General features: G+C 34.5%; 1 protein-coding gene and 1 long non-coding RNA gene across 5 annotated transcripts in view; one reads left to right on the top strand and one right to left on the bottom strand.

Annotated features, from left to right (window-relative positions):
- Positions 1-26,520, top strand: part of LOC116090633 — a 109,089-nt gene that overhangs the window by 14,329 nt on the left and 68,240 nt on the right. The window contains exons 7-18 of one of the 3 annotated variants that reach the window (XM_031371333.1): positions 4,337-4,391; positions 7,865-7,893; positions 7,987-8,059; positions 9,148-9,215; positions 11,092-11,185; positions 11,847-11,875; positions 11,959-12,040; positions 14,608-14,678; positions 15,758-15,845; positions 20,857-20,885; positions 20,972-21,044; positions 25,543-25,613. In XM_031371333.1, the coding sequence (XP_031227193.1) occupies positions 4,337-4,391; positions 7,865-7,893; positions 7,987-8,059; positions 9,148-9,215; positions 11,092-11,185; positions 11,847-11,875; positions 11,959-12,040; positions 14,608-14,678; positions 15,758-15,845; positions 20,857-20,885; positions 20,972-21,044; positions 25,543-25,613 (762 nt within the window). Of the gene's footprint in view, positions 1-4,336; positions 4,392-5,518; positions 5,698-6,135; positions 6,265-7,864; positions 7,894-7,986; positions 8,060-9,147; positions 9,216-11,091; positions 11,186-11,846; positions 11,876-11,958; positions 12,041-14,607; positions 14,679-15,757; positions 15,846-20,856; positions 20,886-20,971; positions 21,045-25,542; positions 25,614-26,520 lie in introns of those variants that run through there. The other 2 variants (XM_031371335.1, XM_031371334.1) reach the window with 2 other exon arrangements.
- Positions 659-5,507, bottom strand: LOC116090635. 2 transcript variants are annotated; one of them, XR_004118754.1, is made up of 2 exons: positions 5,380-5,507; positions 659-933 (listed from the first exon to the last, which is right to left on the bottom strand). It is a non-coding gene; the product is annotated as an uncharacterized LOC116090635 (long non-coding RNA). The 2 variants fall into 2 exon arrangements; XR_004118755.1 differs by lacking the exon at positions 5,380-5,507 and adding an exon at positions 5,172-5,268.

Below are 26,520 nucleotides of genomic sequence, written 5' to 3'. Positions count from 1 at the left end.
TTTCTTTTAGCTGTATGAAATCATTTTTAGTCAATATAAAAAGGACTATTTTATGAATCAACATTAAGATGACAAAGAATAAGTACTCACAACATCACACAAAGCTGAAATATGAACCTTAAACTTGCTTTTCTTCAAAGTCAGCCTTGATTTAAAAATGGTTTTTCCCTACAAATTTCTTATCTAATTAGATCCATAGAATCAATTTTGGGGAAATAGTGGAGTCAACACTGCATAGAAGGCTGTGTTACTTTTGTACTAGCATCTGTTGGACAGAAGACTGCTATTTGAACAGTGAATTTTTACAATGTTGTTATCATGAGGGATTTCATATATTATATTATATATAAATAATATAGTACCATATTATATGAAGGACACACTTTCATTATATATGAAATACTGGCTGGAAATGACTTTTTATGCTGTAATTGCATCTGCAGAACATGTTCACAGAGAGATGTGATGTGATCTAAGGATCTGTGCAGCTAACCCAAAGTAACCATCACCAAAGAGATGAAAACACAATGGAGGGGAAATGATGAGGAATGAGTAGCAACATGATGCATTTGCACCAAGCCATATGAAAACCCCATTAAATGATTAAACTCTAGCCAAAGGAAATCAGCCAAGGTCATGAACGTACTATTCAAAGAACTTAGATAACATTTGAATATATTATGTCTTGTCATAATACATTAGAATATATTATGCAGATGATGTAGATGTTTGAAACCAATTGAGTACATATTTTTGTAAAAATTCTTCCATTCAGCTCATATGGAGTAATTTGTGTGGAATGTTTCCCATGGCATTTTTATGTCCTTGATGCTGAATAGTTTTGCATGAATATTTATCATCACGTTAATCGAAGCCACAGCTGTGTTTTCTTTCTTTCCTTGACTTCGGCTGTATTGCTTAGCTATTGAAAATCTGCAAAGTGACAGGTAGTGAGTCAGTGAGCATAGCAGATGAGCCAGTGTGAAGAATTTTAACAAAATAATCAATAATCATAAAGTAGGTTTTAACTCTTCACACAAAGAATATGGACCCCGTGGAATCATCAAACATTGCAGATGTTTTCTTCAGTGGAGAGTAAAAGTGCAACTGTATATTTAGGCAACATATTTCTGATGATCAAAGCCATTTGAAAGGAGTCGGCATTGGGGAACACAACAATGCCATCATAGAGGAGGAGTAGGGAAAAGCTTAACTGCCTTTCCTTCAAGTCTTTATACTCCAGTGTGGGCAAGTAAGCAGGACTTCAGATAACCAAATGCTCGTGCAATTTTATTCTCATAATGCTTCTTTATTTATCCTTTTCTCACATATTACATCTCTCCTCTCCTCCCAGTCCCCCACCTCTACTTTCTGTCTCCTGCAGATCCGCTTTCCCTTCAGAAAAGAGCAAGCCTCCCAGGGTTATCAACCAAACATGACATCACAAATTCCAATAAGACTAGGCACAGGGTCCCCAATGAAGGAGCTAGAGAAAGGACCCAGGGAGCTGAAGGGCTTGCAGCCCCTTAGGAAGAACAACAATATGAACTAACTAGTACCCTCAGAGCTCCCAAGGACTAAACCACCAACAAAAGAGTACACTTGAGTGGGAGAGGGTGGGTTGGTGAGCAGGGGGAGAGGGAAGGGAACAGGGATATATTTTTTTTTAATTTTACTTTTTTTTTTCTTTTTATCAGAGGGAAAACTGGGAAAGGAGATATCATATGACATGTAAATAAAGAAAATATCTAATAAAAAAAGAAAATAAAACTGGATGAGGCAACTCAGTAGGAGGACAGGGGTCCCAAAAGCAGATAAAAGAGTCAGAGACAGACCCTGTTTACACTATTAGGAGTTTCACAAGAACATGTTGTTACACAACCACAGCATATATATAAATGACTCATACCTGGTCCCTGAGTGTAGGTTCAATCTCTGAGAGCCCCTATGAGCCCTGCCTAGTATACTATGTGGTCTGTGTTTGTATGGTGTCCTTGAGCCCTCTGGCTTCTGCAATCCCTCTTTCCCCTCTTCTACAGTATTCCCTGAGCTCCACCCCTAATGTTTGGCTGTGGGTCTCTGCATCTGCTTCTAATTCTAGTAATGTAAAGAGAGGAAAATGTAATAGTCAACAACTGGACCGATTCAGACAAACTAATATCTTCTGACTCCTTTCTTATTATACATGGTGCTTATTTTTTATAATTTTGGCAGGTGGAAGATTGTATAATGTAATTTCTATGCTATTTTCTAAACCTAACAACAAAACTCTTTCTTATTTTATCATTTCATTCAATTCTTTTTCTTTTAGCTACTATTTGATGGAAAATATTTAGCATTTTAAACCAAACAAAAATGTCTATTTTATTCTGTTTATTTTCTAATGATAGACTATAAATTCTACTTTGGAACATGTCCTTAAAAAATGAAAATTTAATACAATAGAAAAAAATCTCATAATATATTGAAAATGGCACAGACCAGACATTATCTACATAGTATAAATTTGATGCTGTATAAAATATAATCTTCCAATATTTCAGTAATTAGAATGTTAATGCTGCATGAATATCTGTAAATTTGTATGTAAAATGAGGGCTAATTTTGTCTTTCCTACCTTTAAAAATTTAAATTTCTCTTTACAAAAATTTCATCCACTTTTGCATGTTGAGCACATCCCTCAAGTCTCACCTCTCATTTTTTATTTTAAAATATTTTTATAGAATTCTTTCTCTGACAATTCCATACAAGGATGCAGTGTCCTGATTATTGTCACCTGACCTGCTCTCCTCCACTCCCCTCTTCATTGCCCCTCCTTCGCACTGTAGGCCCTTTCATACATTCATATATTTCTTGCTGCTCTTTTTAAGGTGGTGATTTTGTACAAATTCACAAATTTCTCTTGCTTTGTTAAGAAGAAAACTTTCTTGATATATATCATATATATGTGATATATGTATATATTATATATATGATATATATGTGCCATATATGATACAACTAAATTAAGACCCGATTATGTACATTTGAAAAGCTCATTATTTCCATGTTTGCACTATGAGTACATCTTTTGACAATGACTAACTCACTGAAGTGTGCTCAGCTTTGGTTACTAATCATTGCCATCAACTTTCCATATAACCAGTAGCCAGAGAATTGCCAGTAATAGTAGTAGAACTAGAAATCCAAGTGAGTGCTTTTTATACCTCAGTCCTTTGCTTACTTGGGGATGTATCTAGAAAATTGTGGACTAACTCTAAATTCCACCAAGGACTCAGCTCTCCTTTTAGCTCTGGTCTTTCCCTAAAATGAAGGCCATTTTTACTTTCATGTCCTATATGCACAGGTGATTTGGAACTTCTTAGGAAAGGGAGATCCAGAAAGGTTCAGATGCAGTACTCATGCAAAAAGTTAGGAAAAAATGTACACTAGAATTTTTAAAACAAATTAAAAAAATAACTAGCAACAGCTTGCAATTTTCTAATTAAAAACATTAATTCATACCCTACCACCAAAGAATCAAGAAATACAAAATGATAGAAAACTCATGATCTTCACCTTTCTGAGACTTGAGTTAAGTTTCTAAACTTGATTACCTACAATTGCATTAGTTTTTTTTTCTGTAGATGACATTATGATTATTTGTTACTGAAAAATGTTATTTCCATAGGCATTGTAATTACTTAATTTTGTGGTAATTTTATTCTGTAGTAAAGTTATTATGAACAAATATAGCTTTAAATATCATCACATTAATATATTAATATATCCTCTATGTATCCCAAAGTAAAATCTTGTTTAATATGCATATCATCTAATGTTCTGACTTACTACATGCCTTCTTACATTACAAAAAGGGTATATAGTGTGTGTTCTCAATGATGTTAAATATATATTTTATCCAGGAAGCATATGTATGACAATACCTTACTATTTTAAAAATATGTGAAGAGCATACTTATTTTCATGCCAACAGTACATGCTTTTACTCTTTTTAAAAGACTGCCTTTTTATTTTTAAGCAAATATATAAATGTGTCTCTATCTGTTTAGATATATGCATGTTTTTTTAGGTGCCATTAAAGGATTCAGAGCACAGTGAAGTTGAAGTTATAGAGAGTTAAGAGCTACCTAGGGTGAATGCTGGGAACCAAAATGGGCTCTCTGCAGGAGCAGGATCCCTTCTTAACAACTGAGGCATATCTCTAGCCCTAGAGTACTCTATTTTAATATATGAAAATAACTTGTATTCCAAGTAATTGAAATTCATGGATATATGTTAACATTTGTTTTATCATAATACTTTTACTCATATCCAACCAAGATATGTTCTTCAGTTATCACTAGGATTAACTTCAACACCAACAAATATTCTAAATGAAGGAGGGAAAGGTAAGAATTATATTTTTGGTATGGTATTTAAAATAAAGGCCAGTATGTATTTTTCTGGTCAAAAAGTTGTCTATGAAAATAAATACGCAGTAAGAAATTAGGTGCATTAGATTGTAATAAGTTATAGCTATCATGAAGCTTCAATAGCAGTTTAAACTGGACGTGTCAAGAGCTAAACTATAGAGTTGGGACTCAACACTTAAGAGCACATACTGTGCTTCCAAAGGACCTGAGTTCAGTTTGTAGCACCAACATCAGGAGGACAACAACCATCTATAACTCAGCTTTAGGAGGTTCCAACTCCTCTGGTTTCTGTATGCACCTTTGCTCATGAACAAACATATTCCCACAGAGACATGCACACGATTTAAAGTAACGCCATAAAAATATGTTTTCTTTTCATTTATTCTTCTCCCATCCAATAAATACTCTCTAACCACATTCTTCTCTCCCTCTGTTCCTTCAGCTTGAGCTCCCTCCTCCCTTCTACCCCAGATCCACTGTCCATCCCTTTCTCTTGAGAAAAGAGCAGGCCTCCCAGGGATATCAGCAAAACACAGCACTATAAGTTACAATAAGACTAGGTCCAAACCTTCATGTCAAGGCTGTAACAGGGAACTCAGTGGGAGGAAAGGGTCCCAAACAGCAAAAGAGTTAGTGATAGTCCCATTCTCATTGTTAGGAATCCTATGAAAACCCCACACTAACAACCACAACATATTTTCAGAGGACCTTGTGCACACCTATGTAAATTTTTAAAAAGATCTGAATTATACTTACTTTCATATTCTTTATCTGAGTAATGTAAGGAAAAAATATATACATATATATATATATATATAAAATCATTTCCTTACACATATATCTAATTATATATATATGCTAGAATTTAATATGCCAGGTTGTTCCTTAATCAGCTGGTTATCAAAATCACCACCCAGAGACATTTTAATATTTCAATGTTTGGCCTATAGACAGGCAGACTTACAACGAGCTCATGTAAGTTAACTCTACCATCGAGCTCCATCCAGCCACATGGCTAGCTATACCTCCATGCCTGACGTCACAAACACCTCCTCTCATGTCTCTTGGGGAAAGATTCTTCCTCTTTCTTCTTCCCAGAGTTCCTTTCTCCCTTCTAGAATGTCCCGCGTTCTTCTCTACTGCCAGATCACAAATGTGAACCTTTTATTGACCAATTAACTTGGGGAGCAAGGTTTACACAATGGAGGAAATTAAGTAACGTAAAGAATTTGGAAAGAAGATAGAAAGTGAAATTTCAAAGGTTGAGAAAGTATAAACGGAGGTACTTGGAACAATGTATATTTTAAAGGGCAAAAAAGTAACTTTTTAAGGAAATGGCATGAGGTCACTTGTGGGAATCAGGCCATGAAGTAGTGTTACAGAAACACAAGAGGAGAAAGAAAGGAATACTATTATTTTCTATATTACTTATGGTAAGGTGTTAAAGGCTGAAGAACTGGGTCCTAACAGAACGTCATTTAATATACAGTAGCTACTCATAAACACCTGTGTCACCCATAATATACACTGCATGTTAAAGACAGGGTTCTCCACCTCTCTACTTCTGTAATACAGATATGAATGACAAGCAGAAGGAATAAATGATCAGGAAATGATCAGCAGACAGTCCATCTATGCGGTGACCATTGCCTCAGGTTGCTTAGGCTATGTGAATCGGAACACTGAAAGAACCCTTTGAGTTTGACTCCACAATGCAAAATTCTGTATAATGGAATGTGGATGGGGTCTAGTGTTTCTCAAACAGTCACGGACTTTACTGGGGAACACTGTGAAAATTTAATTTCTAATTCAATAGCTCTGGACTTCTACATGAATGAGACATTGTCAGGTGACACAGATTTGTCTAATGGTTTACGTAAATTAAATAATCCATAGCATTCAGTTGCAGAGTATCAGAAATATGCTTTAATTATATTTAGCCCCGAGACCAAAGGTAGGAGAAAGTAATTTCCACTTTATTTTTATTTGTGAAAACTCAGACAATTATGATCTTATTGCAGCATATAAATGAAACTTATTTTGTATTAGTATTTCCCCATATTCTCAAAATTCTTTACTATAAGATTCACATAAAATATAGAAATTATCAAGAAATGCAATTCTCACAGTTTTAAGCATGTTTGTATACAAAGCAATATTTTACACCTTATTTCTCTATGGGAGGATATCTTCACTGATCAGGTCAGTCCCTATTTTTTTGTGTGACAGTGTGTTAATGCCTTTCACTGTATGTGGTCAATGCCTCATCTTTGTGAAATTACAAAACAACATAGAAACTGTTGGCTTTCCTGCTCTAATGGGAAGGTGCCCATGAACTTGGAAGCCCAGGAACTCCATACCTCTGAGAGGAAAACCCTCACCAGAGGCATTGCAGCTCCCTGGGGAGGAAAACCCTCGCTGAGCTGAGGCACGCGGGGCCCTTAGCTCTGTTCCCTCTCTTTGCTTCATTCTTCTCTTCATTGTTTCTTGGCTTCTTTAGATAAGAAGTCCGTCACACAGGCAGCAAATCTCATGGGAAAAAATTTGTTGGGAGGGCCCAGGGTCTGGACAAATGAATCCATGAGTGTCTGTGTCTACTCCCCGAAGTAGAGAGCAGGAAACTGAGCAGGCACAGCCTTTATACAGGGTTTCTTTAGGAGGCAGACCTTTCGAGGACAGAGATTTCCAGTTTGTGGATTGGTAGAAGGTCAACTCCTGAAGTTGCCAGAGATCTCAGGATTGTTGGGTTTTCCTGTTCATATTTTCACCTAAAATTATCATAATCTGGGTAGGGTCCTGTTAAAAGGTTTGGGATGACCTTTGTGACAATTAGGGAAGTCTTGGGGGCCGAGGCAGCTGCTGGAGTTTACAGGGCAGGGGCAAGCCACTTGCCTGCCTTACATAGTTTACAAACTATACAAAATTTATAAAGGAGTCCAAGTCCCTGGCATAGAAGGCTTTCCCTGTGACTCAAGTGCTGTGAATAGCCAACACCATGTACATAGTATATTGGTGTGAATGTCTTTGAAGTGATTGATTAAACAAAGATAGCATAGCATTCTACTTCAGCTTGGACAGTTGGAGTACTTCCACATGTAGCTGATTTCTACCTGAACTAGATGCTGGGTTCCATTACTTATTTATAGACTTTATAATAGCACTGATAATACTTTGAAGTTTTTCATTTCAAAGGCCTTTTCTTTTTCTTTATTTTTAATTTTTTATTTGATATCTTTATTTACATTTCCAATGATATGGCCTTTTCATTTTACCAATCTATCTCTTATATTTGAGATCTAGAAAGACCTAAAACAACAAAGAGAAAAATCCATCAAAATGTCAAAATTTCTTACCCATTTCCAAAATAAGTTATAATATTGTTCCACAATAGAATATGAAACCCAAACTTATTTAGGCATATTTACATGTAATTGTTTGTATAATTTTAGGTTTTCAAAAGAAATTTCTTGAATGTAAGGTAATAAAATTTTATATTACTTCCTAAATTATCACATTCATATAGTATATCATGTAGAAGACTAATTTGATATATATTTGAAATCCATTTTAGTCTCCCACAGAAACGAAAGATTCTGATTCAACAGAGGCATCAGCCATGATTCATGGACAAGGATTCCTAGCAGGTAAATTTTGCAATAGTATAATCTCTGGAAGAACTATTTCAAACTCGTCTCCAGACTTCTGTTTTTAATTTTTATGGGAAGATTTTATGTAAATTACCAAAATATTGCTTTAGCATCATCTTTTCAAACAGTTATTCAATCATAAATCAGGTATTTCCACTTTCATGTGTCTGGAGGCTCATATTGCCCGTTTAGAAGTCCATTTTACCTTCACATACTAAAAGCATTGCAAGTTTGCAAGGTTTGAAATTGCTGACTCTAGGGCTGGAGAGGTGGTTCAGTAACTAAGAGCATTTATTATGGCTTTTGCACAAGACACAGGTTCAGTTCCCAGCATTGACATATCAGTTTGCAACTGCCTGTAGCTCCAGCTTCAGGGCATCTGATACCATTTTCTGATCTCTTCAGTTACCAGGTATGCCCAGGGCATGCTCAAGCAAAAACACTCATATACATAAAGTAAATATGTCTGATTTTTAAAAAAATTCTATATATTTTGCACAGTATCGACCTATGAACCTTTTTACTTAGCATGTTCAGGATAGAGTTTCTTGTCATGACTGTTGAGGCTTCCTGTGCTAGGTATGAAAAGTATGAATTCAGAGACATGTAGTTTAATATCATTGTAAATGCATGCTGTGAATTAAGTCCACAGGATCTGTGTTCTAATCTGTGGTCTACTCATTTCTATGGTGCTTGTAATTCATTACTTCTATTGTTTAATAGGAATTCATATAATAAAATATCTCGAACCCTATTCCCTCATCTTTTCCTAACCTGTGGGATGAAGACTACATTTCACAAAATATCTAATATATTCTACAATACCTACCCCAACACGAACTCCGTATTTCTACTCATATGTGTCTTAAATGACCTTCCAGTCACTTTGTCTTTATATGTATTTACTAGTGGGCATTTGACATTTACACATGCAATCCTCAGCTAGTGAATTCAAATCTCCTTTAAAATTTACTTACTATAACAAGTAATTGTTAACTTCATTTTCTGTGATTGTAAAGATTCTAATTTTAGCAATGTCATGTCAGGTTTGTTTAAACCACATAAACCTTGATTTCTTTCAACAGATGTAGACATAAAACTGAAAACAGAGAGCCAGGATTATCTTGATAGCGGTGAAAATATTCAGTCATCTGTATGTAATGAATTATTTCAACTTTTTAAAAAAACAATATAATGTTGACTAAATGAAATCTTTTAGACATACATTCAGAATAAGAAACCCAAAGTTTTGAAATCTAATTTTAAAAGTTTCTTATTTTGGAGACTATAATGTCAATTCATCATCTTCCCCTTTCCTTTCCTGTCTCTAAACTCCCAGATATGCTCCTTGTCCTTTCCAAAAGATGTGTGCCTTCTATTTAGATGAATTGTTAGATTCCATGAATTTTCTTAAAAATCATAAGTAGCTCATAACTAAGTTTTCTCTAGGAATTTCTCTCTACCTTTTTATCTTTGCTTCATACTTGTTCTATTAAAAATTCAGAGGAAAAAATCATTATTAAACACTTGAAAACATTAGCAACATCTTTGGTTTTATTGCAAAGAATAGCTTGAATACTTATCTTTTATTTCAGTGAATGAAGTCAGCTGAAATCTCTAATGTAGTGGATATTAGTTAATATTATGACATATTAGGTCTTTTCCTCACATAGATCCATGATATAGATACTCAATGCTATTTAAGTTTGTTCTATAGAACTGTTAGCCTGCGCATCCCATGAAATGCAGTACTTTATTCTCAAGTACTGAGAAAGATATTTTAATCCTTTGGGATCAGATACTTTTTTTACAATCATTAACATCAAAATGGAGACAAAAGTCTTAAGCAGATTGTCTTATTTCCTATTCCTTAACTGTTTGTCTGCTACTGAATGTTTAGAAAGAAGAAGCAGTAAAACAGTGTTTTGCAGATGAGGCAACATGCTGTTCTTTAATAAAATAACCAGTAATCAGATCAGATACATGATTAAGTGATGCACATGAGTAGTTAAGTTGTGACAACACTTTATACTGAAGAGGTTTCTTTGATGGTGGGGACATATGGGAAAGAGTCAGCTTTGGAAACCCAAAGAGTAGCATTGTAGGTAAAGAGGACAGGATTTCTGTTCATCATCTATGCCTTTCTAATACCAGGTGGGTGAGAAAATAGGAATTCAGAGAAACAAGCCCTATACTATTATTATTATTATTATTATTATTATTATTATTATTATTATTATTTATTATTATTAACTATATAGAAAAGGATGTGAATAAGTGCCTGGAACAATTCAGATAGCATGTGGGGCCTCTTATTAAGGCTTATGATTATCTCACTTTCCTCCTTCTGTTCTCTCTTCCTGCCTCTTCCAGATTCCCTTCCTTGAACTCCTATATTGTCAGCACCCACTCTCAAATTGATAGTCTTTTTGTTTATTACTTTTACATACATATGCATGTACATATATGTATGTGCAAATATAGAAGTGTAATCTGCTGGGTGCATTTTTGTTGTTGGGTATATGTGATTTCAGAGCTGACCAGTTTGTATTAAATAACTAATAAGGAGGTTCATATATGGGTTAGACTAATTCTTCATCTCACAATCATTAGTTGCCTATAGTTATTTGTCTAGTGCCAGAGAAACCCTTTATTTCCATGTTAACAGGTCCATTGCTACTGACCCTTTGCTCAGTCCAATGGATGGCTGTAAGCCTCAACTTCTGTATTAGTCAGGCACTGGCACTGACAATCCAATCCTGGTTCAGACATTTCTAGAAGAGACTTTTTCACAGGCTTCATGGTATTCTGAGTTTTAACACTCTTTGTGAGCTCTCTTTTGTGAAGTTTCATAAGCTATACATGTAGAAGCTATGATGTAGATTAATCAATTGGTGTAAGGCTTCCCCTTGTCCATTGCTCTATACCAATTTCAAATAAAATTTTGAAATCATTCTTTTAGAATAGGAAATTAATTTAAAGATATTAGAATTATTAATTGAACTCACCATGGATATTGATTTTACCAGAACACGATTACATCTCTTCAGTCTAAGTGCACTCCCCATTTATCAGTTGGAATAACTTCAAGATCCACAAGTCTTCTAACTGAAGAAGAGAAAGGTTGGAAATATACACAATAAGCAAATAATTTGAGATGCTTATTAAAATAGGGTAAAATGTTTTATACTAAAAATATATATTATAAATATAATCAAAAGTGATACAAGGAATAAAATGTATTTGTTAGTAATAAATTACATATCTTTTGTTCAAATACTTGCTTTAAGAAAGTTTCAAGATGAGAGCTGAATTATAAGTACATTGTAAAGTATCCCTGACTTGAGTTTCAAGAAACAAAGATTTAGAAAGAAGATAAGGAATAAAATTGAAAGTGGTAGAGAGGATGGGTTGCAGAGCAGATTATGGGGCAGGCCAATAGAGTGTAAGATGAAAAAAAATAATTTACTTAGACAGGAGAAATAGACCATGAGCTAGCAGGATGGAAAAGTGCCTGAGAGATAGAAGGAAAATAACTATTGTTCTTGTCCTCCTAAGTTCTAGGAAGGCAGAGAACACTTAAATAGCTGGGTGCAATCAGAGATTCTTTTACACTTAAAGAAGATAGCCATAAACATCTTAGTCAGCCATGCATGTCATAGATTAATGTCATGTACAATATTGCCTCTTCCTAGATATTGTCAACTTGTGCAAAAATTAGAATGGCAGGTAAAAGTTTTTAATTGTGGATATTAACATTTAACTCATTTTGCCTCCTTTTTAGATATCTGTAAGAAAAATCACGACTGGAAGGTAAAAATTTGATCTTTCATCTTTGATTATTAAGTTTGAAATGTATGAAGTGTAGAAGACTGACCAAATGTTTTAATTTAAAGCCTACCCAGTATCTCACTGGAAGTCAAGCTCTAGCTTCATCTGAAGTATCAATGCTGAAGCCTAAACAAGAATTCCCACCAGGTAAATTGTACAATACTATTGTCTTTGAACAACTAGTTTCAGATACTGGAGGATTTGGTATGAGGCACTCGGGTGCTTGGGAAGTTACACATGCCTCTGCTGATTCATCATGGGTGGCTGAAGCAGGTGAATGGACTTAACTCTGGCTGACCTTAAGTACAATACAAGGTTACAAGACTAAGAGATAAAAGGTCCCAGCATCTTCAGCTCAAGCTAAGGACCCAGCCAGAATAAGGGCCTGATTTGAAACTGAGAAAGATTGACAGGTGTGTAGAGGGTTCCAAAACTCAGAGAGTACATTTCAAACATAGTCAAGATGCCTTAGCTGACACATGACATTACTTGACCCTCAGAAGACTACTTAAGATGGACCTTACAGGCATAATTGCCACTTGCAAAGAGGGAAGGAGTATCTCAAAACCACTAGATTTTATTTCACTCTGCATTGCGAACACCACCACTTGAGTTCTACTTAGTTTTTCCGCTTTTACTAGAAGTAATTTTTTTCTCATATACTGTTTACATTTGTTGTTCCATCTACTCCTCTCAGTTTCTCTCAACAATGCCCCCATCAAAATCCCCTTCGTTTCTGCCTGTTATTAGACAAGATGGGTCCCTTAAGAGATAACAACCAAATATAACAAAAGTAAGTGTCATAAGATAAAGAAAAACCATTATATTGAAGTTGGACAGGGCACACTGACAGAAGACTGAGATCATCAGAGTGAAGGCACAAGAAAGTGCATTTAAAGTATAATTTAAAGTACAGGGCCTTAGCATGAAACTTCTATTCTCTAAAAATGAAATAAATTTCATCATATTTGTTGAAGATGTTTCAGAAAAGAATTATCAGTTCTTAAATAAATGCAAGTGAATCTCTGTAACATTCATAGATGAAAATGAAAAGTGAAAAATGAGTAAAGACACTTAATTCAGTTCAGAGTTCCACCACAACCTGAGTGTAGTGACCGCAGAGAGAAACCAAATAATTCAAAATTATGTGACATTCATTCAATTATTTTTCTACTCATCACTTATTTTGTAAGAAATACACTTTAATAATCATTCCACAAGTTGAAAATTACACTATTTTATACACATTTATATTCTAAATAATTTCTTTATATTATTTTTCTGTATGCCATTCATATTCATGGCCACATTTAAGTGGATCTCAGTTTCACAACTGAATGGGACAACCTTCTCAGCTTTTAAAAGACTTAAATGAAATGTCACTATATAAATGATGTCTCCCAAATGGCCCGTCCTAAAGTCATGATTTGTCTGCATGATTATTTTAGGCATCAAACAAAGTAGTGCTCCTCATGAGTTCAGTTTCATAGATATACACAGTTATACATTGTTCCTGTCTTCCAGTGAGAATCCTCCTGTGTTTTTCTAGTCTGCTTATGCTAATCTTCTTTGATACAAAAATTCCTCTTATTGATTTTTTTCCCGTATTGTCAACATGCTTCTATTCTCCTTTTCTTACATCTACATCTCTCTTCTCCTTTTATAGACTGCTTATACTTTCATATCTCTTACACAATCACATACATATTTATATTCATATACAAATTTAAATATAGTTTCTACATTAAATATAGTTTCTACATAAGGAAGATGTAGGTTACTTTTATTAGTTTTGTTTTATCTACTTTATTCTACTTATTTTAATTAAACATTAATTTAAATATTATTCTATTTGTTTTAATCTACTTTTTAAAAATTATCTTTAATCTTTTTTTTATAGTCCAGTCCCCTCCCTGTTGTCTGCCCTCCAAGAGTTCCTCATCCCATTCCTCCTCTTCAATCTTTTAAAGTCTTTTTAATCATTTCTATAGTGACATTTCATATAAAACTTTTAATCTTTAATCTTTTTTACAGTCCAGTGCTCTCCCTGTTGTTTGCCCTCCGAGAGTTCCTCATCCTATTCCTCCTCCCCCATCTCCAAGAGGATGTCCCCACCCCAAGACCCCACCCACCAGACCTCCCCACTGCTTGGGACCTCAAGCCTCTCCAGAGGCCAGACGGGGCAGTCCTCTGCTGCATGTGTGTTGGGAGCCTCATATCAGCTGGTGTATGCTGTCTGGCTTGTGTCTCAGTATCTGAGAGATCTAGGTTAGTTGAGACTGCTGGTCTTCCTATAGGGTAGCCCTCCTCCTCAGCTTCTTCCAGTCTTTCCCTAATTCAACCACAGGGATCCCCAGCTTCTGTCTATTGGTTGGGTGTAAGTATTTGCTTCTGACTTTTTGAGTCTTTATTTTGTAGTTATGTTTCTGAACAGACTTATCTTGGCTACATGAATATATTTATGAATGCTTATGTTTATGCGTGGTGTGGAAGCTTTTGTCAATCAAGTTTGCAAATTCTTGTTAATTGCATATACTTTAGATATCAGTAAAGATGCAGTTGAATATTGAGATTAATTGAACTTTAACTGAGAATATAAAAATTAATTTCTGTAATGAGAAATTTTAAATATTTTTTACATATGACTGTAAAGATTCCTGGTTTAGAAACGATGTTTCATTTTGTTATAACTATACAAATATTTACTTCAACAGAAGCATATTTACAAATGAAAACAGAGGAAAGTCAGAAAAGTCTTGACAGGAATGAAAACATTCAATCATCTGTACGTAATTTAAATTTAAATTTCTACCTCAATACTTTATCTGGTATCAATGGGAGGGGAGGCCCTTGGTCCTGTGAAGGCTCAGTGCCCTAGTGTAGGGGAATGCCAGGGCAGTGAGGTGGGGGTGGGGAAAGCATTCTCATAGAAGCAGGGAAAGTGGGGATAGGATAGGGGGTGTGCAGAGGGGAAACTGGGAAAGGGGATAATAATATATCCAATAAAAAAAGAATGAAAAAAAGAAATGAAAAAATGAACAAAAAATAAAAAACACAACAACAACAACAACAACAAAAAAACCAAACCAATGTACCACAGGCTAAATAAATCCTCTGGATGTGTACTGAGAATAGATAATCCAACTTTACTATTTAACTTTAAAGATATTAATTAATTATGAATTTTGATAATCTTAAAACATATCTGCTTATTGTTAAAATTGTACCTTCCCTTCTTTTACTATCTATCATATTTCCCTTCCTTTATACTTCTTCTACTATACAAACTTAATAAAAAAAAACAGTTTGTTATCCCTGAACACTTAAAAACACGATCAATGTTGCAACTTTCAAATTTATTTTTTATTTCACCAAGGGCAATCAGCTGATATCCTGAAAACACTATTCATCAAGGCTGGTTAATAGGAGCTATTGGGTATTGTACTAGTATCAGATGCATGGTATCATTATTGGGCACTGTCTGAGTTTGTATTCTTTAGACACTACTTAGCTCAATGGATTGTGAAAAAATACATTTTTCTATTGTCAAATATGCACCTTTAAATATACTTAAATTAGTATAGAAGACATATAATTGTCCTCTGTGTATGATGAAATAAATTCCCCTCCTGAAGTCCTAGCAATTTATTTTTTCCTGCCTTTCACTGTTGGGTGTACTTTATGTTTTGAGAATGGAGTTTAAATGACTTAGAAGATGTGATATTCTGATTTTAAATTTATAAGGAAGTTTGGAAAATGTGCTTTTTTAATTTCAAAAATATTTTAGAAAAGGAAATTCATTTATTTTATATCAAAGTAATTGGAATGATTAATACAATTCATGATTTGTATTGACTTTACCAGAATGCTGTTATACAGCCGAAGCAAATTATTCATTTACAAATAGGACTAGCACTGAGACCCACGGATCTTCTGAATGAAGGAAAAAAAGGTTAGACATTATACATTATAAGTAAATAAATTTAAATTTTGTTAAAATCGAGTCAAATATTATAAATTTAAATTATACTAAACAGATAAAATCAAAGTATTTTAGGTAAAAAAGGGTACATATCACATGAAGTTTCAATTATATTTTAAATTGAATATTTTATATGAAAGCCCATTTTTTTGTTTTTAAACTATTTTATATTTTATGATAGCTTTAGCTATCATAGAGGGAAAAATGGGATGGAAGAACAGAAAGTTCCATATGCCCCACCTCAGGCTTTATTACTTCTTTTTTTTTATTAGATATATTCTTTATTTACATGTCATATGATTTCTCCTTTCCCAGTTTCCGCTCCAAAAAAAGAACAAACCCCTGTTGCCTCCCCCCTCTCCCTGCTTGCCACCTGCCCTCTCCTACTTATTGGCCCTGGCATTCCCCTACACTGGGGCACAGAACCTTCACAGGGCCAAGGGCCTCTCCTCCCATTGATGACCGACTTTGCAATCCTCTACTATACACATGCTGCTAGAGTCATCAGATCCCTCTATGTGCAGTCCTTGGTTGGTGACTGAGTCCCTGGGAGTTCTGAGGGTACTGGTTAGTTCATATTGTTGTTTGTCCTAAGGGGCTGCAAACCCTTCAGCTCCTTGGGTCCTTTCTCTAGCTCCTTCACTGGGGACCCTGTACTCAGTCCAATGGATGGCTGTGAGCCTCTACTTCTGTATTAGTAGGGGACTGTCAGAGTCCAAATTTTAACTAAATCATAAAATAGTCTTCCTTTTCTCATTGTTTTTCTCATTCCTTTTCTACTGCTGTGATGAACAGGGTTGCCAAAAGCAAAGTAGGGAGGAAAAGTTCTCAGCTTTTTGGTTTTTGTTTATTTGTTGCTGTTGTTAGCGATGAAGATGATATTTTCCACACATCATTTTACCATCAAAAGAAATTAGGGCAGGAACTTGAAAAGAGCAATGACCTGGAGGCAGAAGCTAATATAGGCCAGGGGCTGTAGGGAGCACTACTTACTGGCTTGCTGCTCATGATTTGCTCAGCCTGCTTTCTTATAGAACCGGGACCACTCACTAGCCCAGGGATGATATCACCCACAATGACCTAGCCTTCCCTCATCAATCATAATTAGAAGATGCCCTACAAGCTTGCTTCAGTGTGTTTATATGGAGGCAATTTCTGAATTGAGATTCTTTAGTTTTGACTAGCTTGTGTTAAATTGAAATTAAAACTAACTGGCATACTCATTAACATTTATATTGATTAAAGAAGTATGAATTCAGAATTACATACAAAACAAAATCTTTTGTTTGGGGATGCTTTATTTTGCACATATATATGTGCAAATACACACACACACACATACACACATACACACACACACACACACACAAACACACAAACACACACGCGTGCGCGCGCCAAGTCAACAGTTCATCAATGGAAACCAAAGCAGCCAGAACTCAACTTTAGTAAGAACCTGGAGGCAGGACCTGATGCAGAGGCCATGGAGGTGTACTGCTTGATAGCTTATTCCTCATGGCTTGCTCAGCCTGCTTTCTTGTAGAATTAAGAATCACTAGCCTAGAAGTTACACCATCTACAATGGGCTTCCTACCCATCACTAATTAAAGAAATAACATACAAACTTTCTATAACAGATCTCAAAGAAGCAGTTTCTCAATTTAGATTCCCTTCTTTCAGTTGACTACAGCTTGTGACAAGTTTTCATTATACTAGCTAACATTAAGCACATTTAAATAAAGAGAATCTAATGGCTCAACTCTTAAAGTCTCTGCTCATAAGCAAAGCAAATTTAAAATATTTGCAAAATAAATTCCTGTTCTCTTGTCACAGACAGAAAAAAAACTAATCGTACAGTTTTAGGCAAATCAGATTACAACAAAATCTAATTTGTCCAAAAATACATTCAGGAGTACAGTTCCCACATGGTAGAAACCAATGTTCATTTTTGATATCAGTTAAAAATCAAGAGCATAACAAAGGAAAATAGCAATAGCCTGTGTATTTTAGAAGTTCCCTTGTCAACTCTGATAACAGGGCTAAGACCCCTAAAACTGACTGAATGAATCCTTCCTGATGACTAGTTTTCAGGTACAGAAGGCACCATGCAAGATTCTACAGGAGGGAAGCCACCAGCACTCCTCCTAGCTATGATGTTTATCATGCGCCAGAACAATCACCAGGATAGCCCTAAGGGTGCAGTGAGAACATACAATAATGCCATGCGTGTGTTACTCCTTTGATATTGTCACATAGACCAAACTGAGAGTATCATGTGGGCATGAGAAATGATCAGGAATATAATCAGAAGATTATGTGCCTATTTGTGTCTATATGTCATGGCCCTTTGAGCCGTTAGGGTTTTGAATGCCCCTCTTTATTAAAGACCTAAAATCTATTTTATTATTTTTCTCTCATTTTAGTTTTTGTAACTATATGATGTTAAAATACTTTTATTACTTCTTTGAAAAATCAGACATTGGAATATGACTGTCCTTCCCCATCCCCTCCCAAGTCCTACATGTCTAAGCCACCCAATTTGTGTTCTCACTCTTACTTTTATTTTTCTTTCATTAATTTTTTTTTTTGGTTAATTCAATCCATTTTCATCAGGGCTGCCCATGTACTCTTGGGTGTGTGACCATCCACTGCAGTGCATTAGACCTACCATGGGCTACACCCTTATATAAAACTAACTTTTCTTCTCTGAGCAGTTATTGATTACCAGTAGCTTCTCAGGGAGAGGTGGAACTTCTTGCCTTTCCCTCTTCCATTCTAGTATTTTATGTGACTGGGGCTTGTACAGGTCTTGTGCATGCTACTACAACCACTGTGAGTTTATACATAACTTCCCTAATGTTATTAAGAATGCCGTTTATCTGTAGTCACCTACCTCTTCTGCCCATTCTACTCTTAATTATTAATGTGTTTTAATTTGTGTTTTAGTTACATGCATGTCTGTATGAGGACATGGGGTTGCAAAGACAGGATAATAGTTGTGTGCAGCCATATGTGTGCTGGGAATTTAACCCAGGTTCTCTGGAAGAATATCCAGTGCTACCTTTCTATTCTTTCAATTCTACACTGTCTCCACTTACAATTATCCCCTAGCCTTAAGTGTATATGAGCAGTGTGATATAGATGTCCCTTTAAAGAATGAGTATTCCACAGCCACATTGAATGTGCATCTTAAACAGTTACATCTATGTATTAGTCACCATCTACTGAACGAAGAAGTTTCTCTGAAATTTGAGGGGTGCACTTATCAATGGTATATAATTATTAGATGTTTTTTAACTAATATTTTTATACATAACATTCTGATTATATCTTTAGCTCTCCTAAACCATCCAAGATCCTTCCCAATTACATATTAACCTAAATCCACATCCTTTCTTTCTCTTTCTCATTAGAATACACACATATACATGTATAAGATTAAAATAAAATAAAGCACAATCAAGCCAAAGTAGGATGAAGCAAATAAACTACGAAGAGACAAAGATCCAAAGAAAAACCACAAGAAACACATATAAACAGACACATATTTGCACACATAGCAACCCAGTAAATATGCACCACCAGTAAATATATATACATATACTTATATATGTATATATGTATATACATATATATATACATATATACACATACATACATATATACATGTATGTATATATATATGAAAGACCTGTAGGAAAAAAATAAAAAAATAAAAGTTATTCCCAGACAAAGGATTATGAAACAAGGACCTCCAAAGTGTCACTGAAGTCATTTTGTGTGGCTGTCTACTGTTGGGCTTAGGGCTGCTGCTAAGTGTGGTTATCTACCCAGTGAGACTCTATTAGTGAAAACTAATTTTTATTTCGGACCATTCATCAATCAGAGATAGCTTCTGAGTTAAGAATAGGGACTTGTGCTTACATCCTCTTTGAGTGCCTAGCCCCAAACTGGTCCAGACCCATCGAGGTCTCATCCATGCTGCCACAGGCTCTGTCCACTTAACCCCTTTGCCTTTTACAAGCTTTATTCTTCCTCTTCCTCAGCCTTCCCTGAAATATGATAAGAGGGGTTTGATGGAGATACTCACCTTTTAAAAATATGTTCCATAAGCAAAGTAATAGTGATAGGTCTTCCCTTAGATCTGATTACACAGATTTTACAAAATTTCAGTAGAAAATATATAAGTAAGAACCAACATGTTTGTGGTAGTTATTTCTAATTTTTAATATATGAGAATAACAGGCCATGTTTAATTATTTCAATTTTAAATATTAAATGTTAAAAATGTTAAAAATGTTAAATCTCAATATTAAAATGTTAAGTTTTTAGTCTAAGTTGATATATTTCCTAAGTAGTTCTTACTGAAGAATTCACATGTGTAACCTAGAGATAAAAGTCTTACTGTATCCAGAATATCTGTTTATAACATATCTAAAACTGAATTATTCTGTATATAAATATTCAACTGATCTGCCTGTCCAAATTCCTTAATGAGAAATTATTTATATCTTTAATTTACTTTTGTGAACATTCCATGTCTCTTGAATTTTAATAAAATATGAAAATATTTGGAGTATATTGATGTGAATGTTCCTGAATTGTTTTATTAATGATGTGATGTGTTGCTTGCTACTACCAGTGGCAATTCCATCCGAGATACCCAGTTTTATCCTACCATCTGGGATTGGTTCATTTAAATTATAAACCTCACATTGCTACATTTGCACTTATTTGTGTTTATTTGGCTAACAGTCTTCTTCAATGACTTTGTTTAAACTAATGTGTAGCCTTATCTTAAGTTTATATCAACTACACTGACATAGCAAACTGTATCACAATCTCCAAAGTGAAAGTCTCCAAATTTCAGTAAGCATTCGCAAAGATAAATTGGATGATATTTGAGTATTGCTATTGTAGGTGAAATCCTGACTGATTTAAGAGTATTCATAGGTAACTGACACCATGTCTTTTTTTGTAGGTTTTTGTGTTAACTATTCTGAACAAAAGGTAATGATTTTGTACTTTTGCTTGGTTTATTAAATTTATAAAGTATGACATATAATCTTTATTTACTACCATTTGTATAACACCAGCAGTCTTCCATTGAAGAGAACTATGTTCCAACTGAAGAATCAGCAGTGAACTGTGGACAAGAATTCCCAGCAGGTAAATTGTGTGAGACTGTTTCCTTTGGAACAACTACTCTAAACATTTGAAATTCTCAAGCTTACAGACTTCTCATATCTAAAGCTTGGCTCCCTCCACAAATGGCTGGAAATTGCTATAGATGATGAAAATATTATTTTCATATCATTTAAAATAAATGGTTACTGTATTAGTATTAATTTTAGGTACTAGAATTAATTATTTCCATTTATATGGATCAGCCTACCCATGTTTCCAGTTTGGAAGACCAAATGTCTTGCAGGTATTAGTTTAGCAAGGAAAAAATACACATTTTATGAAGTTTAAAAGTGCTTATGGCATGCAAGGAACTTGTATATTTAGTTATATTACTGCTTTAATCTCACTTGATAAGGCATTCTGTGAGTTAATTTCTATCCTTGAGTTGTGTTCTACTTTGTAATCTGATTCAGTGCCCCTGTTCATTCATTGTATCTGGTGTTTAGGGGGGATTTTTTCTGATAAAATACCGTGAACTGAATTCTCCTGTCATTTTCTAACCTACAGGAGAAATCTATTTCACACAGAGTAGTCAATGACTTACAAATATTGATTAGCTCCACCAAATTCATATTTCCTTGCTTGTTCATTTGATTTTGTTTGTCTTTAGATTCTGGGGTAAATATTTCTATTTGATATTTTCTCTTCCATTTAAGTATTAGTTATGATTTTGCCACTTACTTTATATTTTATTTATTTATTTATTCATTTATTTATTTGGTCTTTCAAGACAGGGTTTCTCTATGTAGCCCTGGCTGTCCTCGACCTCACTCTGTAGGCCAGGCTGGCCTCGAACTCAGAAATCCACCTGCCTCTGCCTCCCAAGTGCTGGGATTAAAGGCATGCACCACCACTGCCCAGCTTAGTTTATATTCTTATTTAACAGTCAGGGCTATAAATTATCTCAAGGGCTTTTCATAAGCTGTTCATATCCTCAGTCATTAAATCAAACTCTTGTCTAGTATTTAATTTCTCCATGATTCAATAGCACATAAGAAGGATGTATTCCTAAAGACTTTTTAAATGGGTTCCATCAGCATAGATGCATGTGAAAAAAAAAAGAATAGTCTAAACAATACAGCCTACGCGTTCTATGAAGTACAGTCACATCCTACTTGATAATGTAAGGACAGTGTTGCGGGGGAGTGCAGGGGGGACGCAGCCATGGCGGGAGTGTTTCTTTTTTCTTGTCAGTTCTTCTTGAGGCAGCAGAAGGGGAAGAGCGTAGGCAGAGGGTAAGACTTTGTCTTAAGATTCTGGGGTAAGACTTCGTCTTACAAGAAATTTAGGGTTGCTGTATAATAAAAAGTTTACTTACCTAAGTCTAAGTTACTATGCTATTGTAGCTGACCTGCCTTCTGTGATCCTCTGAGGCCAGAAACTGCAGTTTCTGTCACTTAGCACCTTATCCTAAAACAGCAGGAGATTAAGTAAAGGATTAATTGCTAGAGCCTTTTCCCTATTGTCCAGATGTCTCTTGCTTATCCTTGTCGGGGCTATGGGGAAGCTTGGAGCAATAAACTTCTATTGAACCAGGAGAAGAAAATAAGAAGGAAAAACTTTCACATAAGCAAATATACATAATCTCACATAAATTCAAATACAGATTCATTCGTGCTCACTTATTCATACATACATTTCCATTAATACCCAGTTGGGCTCAGCTTGCATGCATTCTCACAATTACATACTTACACAAACACATGTATACATTCTCACAATTACATACTTACACAAATACATGCATACATTCTCACAATTACATACTTACACACATCCATACTTAACATATGCATATGGCTTTACTCCAAGCACCAGTGCAGAAAGAACTCACTCATTCTGAATGAAAAATGGAGCTCCAATCTTTATTACATAGAGAAAGAAAAGGCTTCTACCCTTTCAGTGCTAAATGAATTTAACTCAAGTTTGTAAGAAAAAAAGCTTTGTTTCTTTTAATAAGACTAATCCTGACTTGTCCTTACCATGGGACTTGTTCTGTCCCAGAGTAAGGAGAAGCCTGCCTGCTCCTTCTGCTCTCTGCAGCATCTTCTTTTATTCCTCTTGTCCTTTGCATAACACACATTGCTCTCTTATTATTTTATGTTACCTATAGTTTCTAAGTTATTCCACTGTGCATTCTCCTTCTAATCAAAAGTGTTCTGTCTAAAAATTTCTCCTCAGCTCAGTTCTTCTCTCAGCTCGTTCCTTACACCTCAGCCCCCTAGTTCTGACTATTCTCTTCGTCCTCAGCCTTTAAACATCTTTCAGAAAACATGACCACATGTTAAAAAGTTCATCACAAGTTCACACAGGAAATCAAATCATAAATTAAAATAGAAGTTTACAACAGAGAATATTTACATGCGTATCCATTAGGAGTAATTATCTAGCTAAACATCCATCACGTGTCTCAGCCCCACTGGTTCACTGAAGGTTTAAAACCATACCTAAGTTTTAAGTGAAGGTTTGTATAAATAAACCCAGCCAAGATCATAACTTCTGTCTTAGCACCTATAATAAATCACTAGTTCTCTTTTTATGACCTTTGGTTAATTGTTTTATAACCTCTTGGAATGTGCTCTGAGTAGAAGAAGGTCTGGTTACTATCTAAGAGCAATTAACTGGTGACACTTGAGAGACTCGCAGAGTTCTCAATGCAGCTTTGACTATCAAAATAGGACCTAATAGCAGTGTCACTATAAATGAGCTTAATAATCACAGATATAATTTTAAGAATTCCTATAAGATCATCATAAAGTCTTTAGTCATCTACTTATCTATATAGCACCACTATAAAACAGTACAAATTTGTGGATATGTAGAGATCTGCTCCAAAGGGGTGTGCTATTACTTAGTGATTGTTATATATGCTTAATAACAAGAAAATCATATTAATAGCAGGAATATTTCCTAAAATTAGTCCCTTGCAGCCTTGCTTAATAAGGGCACACCCGTCGCAGATTATATAATAATCTGAAGTAGGCCATTTCAGGATGATCACCTGTTAGTTATTAGCTTGTCACATTATGCCTCCTGACACAGCATGTGATCACCAAGAGACCTCAATTTACATTTACAGCCATCAATTGTCATTTTCTGTATTGTTTCCTAATTAAGTTCTAGGAGATATTTTTACCATTCTCTGAACTAAAGATCCCATCATTGTTATAGACCTTTATTGATTTTGCAATTATATTTCACTCTTTCCCATCATGCCACTCATAGTCAACATCTTCCCCACTAGAGAGATGCTCAGCCTTGCAAATCGCCAACCCCCCCATAGGCTATTGTCCACAATTTAGTTATTTATGAAAATATCTGCATATGAATGACTTTTGTCAAATAATCAATGTTTTAGTCGTTGATTCCCCTTAAATGTTTTAGGCATCAAAAACTAGTGTCTATGATTCTGGTAGTTTCATGAACATCTAATATTATTCATTTTTCTTATTCTCTGTGTTGACTTGGAAGTCTACAATTCCTCCGTGATTTGTTTTTGTTTGTTGCTCTGTTTTTGTTGTTGTTCTGTTTTGTTTTTGACATTTTCTATGACTTGATTTTGTGCACTTAACTCTGCCCTATCTGATATACATGTCCACACTGATTTTCCATCCACCTAATATTTCTCTGTCTGCTTTCCTCCTGCATTTTGACTTCTTTCTGTCTTTACTGTAATTCATAAATTCTTTCATAACCAATCAATGTCTAATTTCTCTGAAAATTCCATCCATGTCATGTCTTCTTATACTTTTTTAAAATTTGGGGTTTAGAGATGAGTATAGAATCTATAATTGACTATTGACTTTCTGGCTTTAAGACATTTTACACAAAATTGAAATAAAACAATTATCTTCAGTGTAAAAGGCAAACCTATAATTGAATAATTCACACTGTAACTTGTAATTAATGCATGAAATGCCAACAGCATTGTAAAGAGCAACATATATTATTCTAGGAAAGAAAAACATGATAAAACCTTGAGACTGGGCTATAAGAGAAATGGTTTATTTCAAAATTACATTATTTAAAACAATGTATCAAATAATCATGTGGAAGTTGTAGCATGTTCAGTAAATGATAAAAAGGCTTGACAGAAATTCAACAAAGACAGCTTTTTATCTAGAGAAATTTACAGTTAGAACATATAAAATAGAACTTGAGTCCTTGTAAATTTTCAATTGTGTTTTTGAAGATATGTTTATGGTGGATACATTAATATGTGAATGAATATTTGATATGTTTTTACATGAAGGAGAAAAACTTTCATATTGTAAAATATAGATCTTGAAATTCTTGGTAATTCCATTTTGTATATAGGTCAAATACCCCTTGAAAGAATAAACTTAAACTTTAAAAAAAGGAAACAAAAACTTAATTTCCATAAATCTTAATTGTTGTATCATTATAAGGACCCGCTCATACTTTAGTAATGTTACTTTTAGTTTTCTTGAGTTAAATAAATATTTACTTATTTCAACAGAAGCAGACTGGAAAATAAAAGCAGAGGATTTTCAGGAAAATCTTGACGACAATGAAAGTATCCAATCATCTGTATGTAAACTTAAATTTGAATTTCTGCTTTAATATTTACTTTATAAACAGTGTAGCACAGGCTAAGGTAAATGTTTTTTCTAAACATGCATTTGGAGAGAATAGTTCATTGCTTAAACTTTGATTTTTAAACATTTACTTAGTTGAAATTTTAAAATTTTCCTTAAATCCATATTAGCACATAGTTAAGTTTTCTTTTGGACCTATTATTATTATTATTATTATTATTATTATTATTATTATTATTATTATTATACCAATGGGATGATTCCTCCGTATATTTCTCTATTATAAAATCAAAGAGAATAGTGTATTTGTCATTACTTAGCCCTTGAAAATGTGAACACTATTGCATTGATTCCTCATTGATAGGCTCCAAACAGACATTTTATAATGTATTCTATCATTTGACTTGGGGAAATTAGTCAAATAACCAAATTACACTGCAAAAAGTTAGTTGACATTAGACTATGTTAGATCTTGTCCTAATATAGATACACAATGTGGGTGCTATACATATTTGCAGAAAACTGAGAGGTGGAATATCATATGAAAAGAGAGTAAATTGTGCTAGAGTTGGAGTTCCCCCTAAGGCCATTTTCATTCTCCTGATGAATAGTTTCTCACTAGTTTTTTTTTTTTTTTTTTTTTTTCATCAAAGCAGAGACAAAAGTTATATCCAGAATGTTTTTCTTCTATTGTTTTCTGCTATTTTTTAGTATCTTAGAAGTATTTTAGATGCGACAGCGAGTGAGACTGCAGTGGTCCACTTGCATAAAATAATGAAGTAACTAAAAATCAGATTAAGTTCACACACAAATAATACTGATTTGTGGCCCTGGAGAAGTTCTCTTTCATAGTGTGAATCTGAGTAATGTAATGGGTTTAAATTCATGAAAAAACTTTC

The sequence above is a fragment of the Mastomys coucha genome, unplaced genomic scaffold (assembly GCF_008632895.1).
Source record: "Mastomys coucha isolate ucsf_1 unplaced genomic scaffold, UCSF_Mcou_1 pScaffold15, whole genome shotgun sequence".
In the NCBI taxonomy this organism is placed as follows: Eukaryota; Metazoa; Chordata; class Mammalia; order Rodentia; family Muridae; genus Mastomys; species Mastomys coucha.
This window is presented reverse-complemented; position numbering and strand designations above follow the sequence as displayed.